General features: G+C 36.2%; 1 protein-coding gene across 1 annotated transcript; it reads right to left on the bottom strand.

Annotated features, from left to right (window-relative positions):
* Positions 1-688: 688 nt before the first annotated feature.
* Positions 689-6,570, bottom strand: LOC131794895 (uncharacterized). Its single transcript, XM_066161245.1, has 8 exons — positions 6,433-6,570; positions 4,828-5,034; positions 4,331-4,488; positions 4,099-4,196; positions 3,181-3,245; positions 2,670-2,750; positions 1,965-2,117; positions 689-1,392 (listed from the first exon to the last, which is right to left on the bottom strand). The coding sequence occupies exons 2-8, from the start codon at positions 5,030-5,032 to the stop codon at positions 1,310-1,312; spliced, it is 843 nt and encodes a 280-aa protein (XP_066017342.1). The 5' UTR covers positions 5,033-5,034; positions 6,433-6,570; the 3' UTR covers positions 689-1,309.
* Between the last annotated feature and the right edge of the window lie 482 nt (positions 6,571-7,052).

Below are 7,052 nucleotides of genomic sequence, written 5' to 3'. Positions count from 1 at the left end.
TCTGATAAGTAGTATAGTCTAACGCAGGTTACATAAAAGGTAATAATGTCTTGTTCAGGGACTTTGGCGCGTTTTAACTAGACTATTAGCTTTCTTGATAATATTGGTCACGTGGTCATTCTACTTCGGGTCGTCGCTAACGGCTAGTCCTAGTATTCTAGCATTCGTTACTTCTTCAAGCTGACCAGAGTCGATATTTAAGGTTGGGAAATTGTTCGCAGTTTTTGAGAAAGAGATCATGAGTTCTTTGCACTTAGCAACATTTAGCTGTAGTCTGTTAGTGGTTGACCAAGTTTGGACGCTGTCAACGGCATCTTGGATGTTAGTGGTGTTATCGATGTATTTCTAGGTCTGTACTTGAGGAAACATTAATTGGAATACAAATCGATCCACATCCACTGACCATTACCCTGTCCCCTATTTCATACCCCGAAGGCGTGCCGAAATGTTCATCAGTACCTGAGAGACCCTCCCGGAATCGTAAGTTCATCAGTACCGGGGAGACCCTCCCGAACATGGACCACGAATTGGTTACAACAGCGAACATGTTTTAAGCTGCTCATTTAATAAATCCAGGTATTCATTAAAATGAAATGGGCAGAAAAACTGAAAATGTGATAAATAATGTTTAAACCTTGGTAAACAAAGGAGCGTTGACATAGGTTACTGGCAATCAGCTTCACACACATCATGAGGAACAAACTTTATTTCATCTCAAGTACACAGAGTAGAAGAGAGTTAGTACTATTATCTCAAGCTAATTACATTTAATAATTAATTAAATTGCTAATTAGGTAACTAACTGCCCAAATTAATGAGGCTTACTGGTTTTCCTAATAAACTAAGTCAAAATTATATGCCAATCAGTTCGAAGCTTCCACATCCCCTCCACCTCCCCCTGTGCAATCCATGGGCATTTGACCATCGTTCATCCGTGGCTGGTGGGGAGTTTGAACCCTTCTTGACTGGGGACGGGGAATTTGAACCGCAAGTGTCAATTCTTTCCAGTGGAGTACAAGTGTTATATCATTAAATGTGGAGGTGTTCAAGATAAATAATTCACTTTCACGAGAAAACGGTTCTGAAAAAAAGGTCTATAAGGTCTAGGTTTTAAAGCTTGGTCAAAGTGTGGAAAGGCACTATCACTGCTTTTGCTTCTCACGAAAAAAATTAGGTGATAACTAACAAAATGTAATAAAAAAAAAACAAGCAATTGTCAGAAAATTTTAATCATAAAGTATAACAAGATATTTGCACCAAATTTCTTCATAGTTCCAACCGTCTCTCAAGGAATAGAATAATTCTTTTTCTACTCCATACTCCAAAACAATAGGAATGCCAGAGGAGAAAACACCAGAGAAAACCATGTGAATCTCACTGTTTCTACACCACCTAAAGAAAAATAAATTTAAAAAAAAGGTCCTTATCAATACCAAAACAAGAATAATCCAGCTACTATTCCACTAATCTTGACAGAGACAAAGTTAGAGGCAGTGGTGGTTGCAGGCACTGGTGTGCATGAGTTACAGTACAATCTTCCCCATATCCATATTTTCCTCAGTGCGTCATCCACATCCATAACACCTTCCCCAGTCCCACTCACAATTTCATTACCTCCCCCAGTCTCCCTCCCCCTTGCCTTACCTCCCCCAGTCTCCCTCCCCCTTGCCTTACCTCTCCCAGTCTCCCTCCCCCTTGCCTTGCCTCCCCCAGGCTCCCTTCTCCTTGCCTTATCTCCCCCAATCTCCCTCCCCCTTGCCTTACCTCCCCTAGTCTCTCTCCCCCTTGCCTTACCTCCCCCAGTCTCCCTGCCCCTTGTCTTACCCCCCCTTGTCTTACCTCCCCCAGTCTCCTTCCTCTTTGCCTTACCCCAAGTCCCCCTTCCCCTACCTTACATTCCCTATTCCTTGGTGCCCACTGCTCTACTGGATGATTAATACAATTGAAAGTTTATTTATACTAACCACATTCACCACTGTAATCCACTTGCAGACGTTTTTTACTCGATATGATTTGTTTACAAGCATGACGCTCCATTTCACACTTGTTGCCATAGGTTTTACCATCAGTTCCACACACTGGAGCATATATATCAGTACAGACAAACTCACAATTGCCTGCAACATTAATACATCAGGAAGGTTATGAAGAGCTCCTATTTGTCTCCTTGAGAAATATCAGACATTTCACCACAGGATTCCTTAAAAAAATCATTAAACCAGGAGATATCCACCATTTGATATACAGGACCATAAAAATACTAAGACACTACGAGCCTCCAACTGGTCAAAAGCCTTCCATTTATTGCACCAGTAAACCTAACGTTCCCCTAACATCCCATCTGGGTTATTACGCCAGCAAACCAATCTAAAATTCAGTCCATTGCTTTATGGTGTGACACCTGGACAATCATACCACATATACATGACTGATCATTATCTCCAAGTTCAACCCTTTTCTATTTTAGAATTAATGACCCTGCATCTGTCTTTTTAATGAACACATATGCTGACTGAGCAACTTTGTAACAACTCATGCCATGTATTGCTAGTAAGCACATAAAAATTATATACTGAGTGTTGTTCCAATAAGTATAGATTGGCATCTGTATCACCTACTAAAAAAACTTTTAATGTCATTTAATACACTTTACTCATCTCACAACTTACAGTCACAAGTCTCGCATCCATAACTGTCAGTTGTGAAGAAGATACCTGGGCAAGCAACACACCTGTATACTGGGCATGCATCTATCGGAGAAACAATTAATCAACCCTTTCACTCCCAACATCTCATTAGTAATTCTCCTTACTGTCTGCTGTACAGTTCTTATGTGCTAGTTTGGAGAATTTGGTATTGGATCAAATGATCATCAATAATTTTTTTCAACTCAACACTAATCTGATTGATATTGTATTGATATTGTAAGGGGAAATCTGTCTTTGTCACTCACAGGAGTTAAAGGGTTACTGATTTAAAATTAACGAATTATTTAATAAATAATTCTGATCAAATGTTTTACAACTAGAACATCAATGACATTGGAACATTAAGTAAGAAAATTAATCAGAAAGCAACAACTCACTTTAGATTGAGACAATTTACACTTTAAATTCATTTCCCAAATGAAAAATTCAAAATAATTTATGAAAGTAACATTACAACACCCTATTAACTCACATTTCAGATATGCAGTAAATCCTTCATAGTAAGTGAGAGGATCTGTCTTTTCCAAGACACTTGCTCTGAAAGGGATTTCAAAAAAATTATAGTTACTCCTTTATCTTTAATAAATTCTGGAGGTTTTCAAAAGAGAAGTATTCATAAAAAAGTATAATTCTGACTGATATATATTTTGCTAAATCACTAACAGCAGCATTGTATAATACAAACCTGACACTTTCATAACAAATACAGTTTCTTTTGCAAATAATTAATACTAACTTACTATGAAACTCAGACAACTTTCACCAGCAGAAATATTTAGGGAGTAATAGTATTTCAGAGAAAATGCCAATCAGACTTCAGAAAATTCAACTGCAAACTGCAACATTGATACATAGTTTGTGATTTCATGGTTCCTCTGGCATGTCCTGAAAATTATTGATTTGTCAATACATAATTGATCTGTCAGAATCGAATCAATTGGTGCTCAAAGTTTCATGAGTTTCACAATAAAAAATCATCACAGAAAATATAATTTTGTCAAGGAGCCCTCCTAATTTCATTCAGGAATTGAAAGTAATGCCCCAATCAAAGCTCCAACATCTCCCTACCGCAAGTAACCAGCATGACATTTGACTATAGTCTGTGCCCAGGGGTGGGAAATTTGAACCTTGTAGGATGGGGTGGTCAGCATTTGAACTGGAATTATAAAGTGCTTGTGTTTTAATGCCATTTGCCTTTCCAAATTGTCTTTTAGAGCCATTTGCTTCTATGAGCAAATGGCTTAAAAAGACATTTTCCAAAAGGGGTATTGAAGCTTTAAATTGATCAATGCTTGAGCTCTGATTAGATGCAGTCTTAAGTTTCAACAATAGGCAATCATATGCCTTTGAACTGCAAGTATCATTTAAATCAGTGAACATCATTTATTACCTGAAAGTTATGTTTCCAGCTAAATAACCATCTTTAGGTGCCTCCCATACTAATTTGATACTAGTCCAGTTTCCAGATGTTGTAGAGTTTTGAATAATCTTTTAGTATAAGGAAGCAAAATTAAAATAATTAATTGATAAATAAGAATATCATAAACAGCATGTTTAAACATAACATCAGATAAATAAATTCAAGATTCTAGAGAAGTAGTCAGCTAATGATTTATACATACTGAGAGATTTCCACAGCTATTTTCTTCAACTCCTGAGGATAAATTATTCTTAACAAACTGTCCATTAGGGTATTCTTTCACAGAGTTCTCAGCATAAACAATAAATCCAACAAAACTCCTCGTTTTATTATCTCCACCCATGGAGCCATTAAGGTAAACTGCAAGATAAATGTTTTAAGTCATTTTAAAAAAATATCTGATTCAGAGATAATAATAATTATTATTATAAAATTTCTGAACTAAATGAGAGCTGCCATCTGTTTTTCACCTATTAAAAACCTCGCATTATCCTTTCTGAGATTTCAGCTGTACCTAATTCTAATTAAAGTGGATATTTTCACTTTATGTAGCATTTTTTTAAGTAAACAATCATCATGATGCTATCAATCATTTGAATCTAAATTCATTTTTGAACTATTTACAATTAACATATAATTCACGTTTCCAATACTATTCAAATGCTATAGATTAACTAATCTGTTAGACCACTAACTTACTTGTGTGTAAACTTCTTGAGTAGTAACCTCCTCTAGTATAACTACTGACACTTAGCTGGTATGGCAAATTATCAGCTAGGGTTGATGGACTATTCCCAGGAAACCATGATCTCATGCTGGCACAGGAAGGCACATTTGCACCATCCACCCAAAAACATGAGATTATGGTAACAAGAAGTATTGAGAGATGCACTTGTAGTTTCATGGCTGAAAAGGGATGGTATAAGGCATAAAATTAGTCAGAAAAAGTAAAACAAGATTTTTTACAGTAAGTTAATTAATTTTTGTGACTAATTGTTTTTTTTTTAACAATTTATTCATTATCACTCAAGATCTAGTTTCTTTTGGTCTACTCATTCAAAAACTTAACAATATAAAAAAAGAGCCACTCACTCCAAGCTTAATGAACACAATGTACATGCATTTCTCAAAAAATTCAAAAACGGAACCCTATCAGCCTTTAACCCTTTAACTCCCATGAGTGACCAAGACAGAATTTCTCCTTACAATATCAATACAGTATCAAGCAGAAAAGTGATGAGAATAAAGAAAAATATAAATTAAGGGAATATAAGATGATCCAATACAAATTCTCCAAACAAACATCACGAGAACTGTATGGCAGACAGTAAGGAGAATTAATAATGAGATCTTGAGAATTAAAGGGTTAAAAAGGTGCCAATTATATTCATACTAATTATTAATAAGATGTTTTCTTTCAAGGACAGAATAATATTTATTTAGCAATTCAGTCTGGTTTTCAAGTGTAAAGCAATTGCAAATATTTCCTTTTGGCTAGACTATCGTGTGTAAATCTCTCTCCTAAAAAATTCAAAATTTCCAAAATATGTATGCTAGTATTTTTCTCAATCTATTTGCCTTGTACCATATCTTTCATAGTATCATCATTTTATACGAACTACTGTAATTAAGTTTCACGTGATCGGGTTACATGAAAATATGAGACTACGGGCTTGGACCATCGTTTAAAAAGACACTTGCTGGATTGACCGCACCCACAGTTAAAACACAATCGTTAAGACTTACAGTTATGATGTGTGAAAAAAGAAATCAGCAGATTCACAATTCATTGAAAAAGTAGCCCGCTGTCTTTTATTTAAGAAATGATGATAGGCTGAGAGATTTTCATTTCCCAAAGCTTTCCACTTAAACTTTCCCAAAAATTTACAACAGAGTTCAAATCATTAATTAAACTTAATCACAGATGCAGACTTAAAGAATTGCATTTATAAAATAATTCAAATAGTACACGCGCTCTGATTGACCATAAAACCATTTTACATGAGTGTATGTAAACACGGTTTTCGTTCCTCTTTCATTAGTTATTTTATAAAAGAAATGTAAAATGGTTTCCGTGTTTACATAGCCTGATGTAAACACTTGGGAGGTTGGGAGAACACTCGATAAGCTGGAAACCACTCCACTTCGCGTCGTGGTTTCCTACGCTCATCTCGTGTTCTCCCAACCTCCCGTGTGTTTACATCAGGCTATGTAAACACGGAAACCATTTTACATTTCTTCAACAATGTACAGCTTTTTGTTCATCTCAAGGAAGTTTAGTAAAGATGTAGATGAGATTCTCACCTAAACTGGTTCAGATCGTCACCACAGCTCAGCCTGTAGAGAGTTTTTTTTTTCGTGCGTCTGTAAGCATAAAATTGTGCTTCAGTCAGCGGAAGTGTAATATCAAACATAGTCCTGCTGATACAAGGTGGTCGCTTCAGCCCTATTTACATAGTTCAACCGCACTGGGAATGGCACTAGTACGATAACTTCGTTCCCAGGGTCATACGTTCGATAGCGCGCGCGATTCACTCTCTGTAAGCTTGAGGAATTAGCTTGAGGTAAGTGCTTGAATTACTTCTATTATGTGGGCAATACTACCCACAACATTGGCAAGTGGTCACTTTGACTCTTAATATGAGGTGTGTGAAAAGGTCGCTTGGCACTCGAAAATCCGAGCGACTTCTAACATCCATTCAAACGCAAATTAGTTCACTTGACTTAAATTGGAAAACTCAAAAGGCTTTAAATTATCAGGTCAATTGTTCAAGTGCCATTTCTGAATATAAAATAGAACCGTCTCTGAACTTAGGCGCCCGTAATTATACATAATTCTACGTTCAGTCTCTAACCTTGCAATCATTTCTCAGGAAAAATTCATATGTCATGTGAAAGGCTTTATGAAAGTGATTGAAAAACAT

Source organism: Pocillopora verrucosa, chromosome 14 (genome assembly GCF_036669915.1).
Source record: "Pocillopora verrucosa isolate sample1 chromosome 14, ASM3666991v2, whole genome shotgun sequence".
NCBI lineage: Eukaryota > Metazoa > Cnidaria > Anthozoa > Scleractinia > Pocilloporidae > Pocillopora > Pocillopora verrucosa.
Note: the sequence above shows the minus strand (reverse complement) of the source record. Positions and strands in the feature narration are given on the sequence as shown.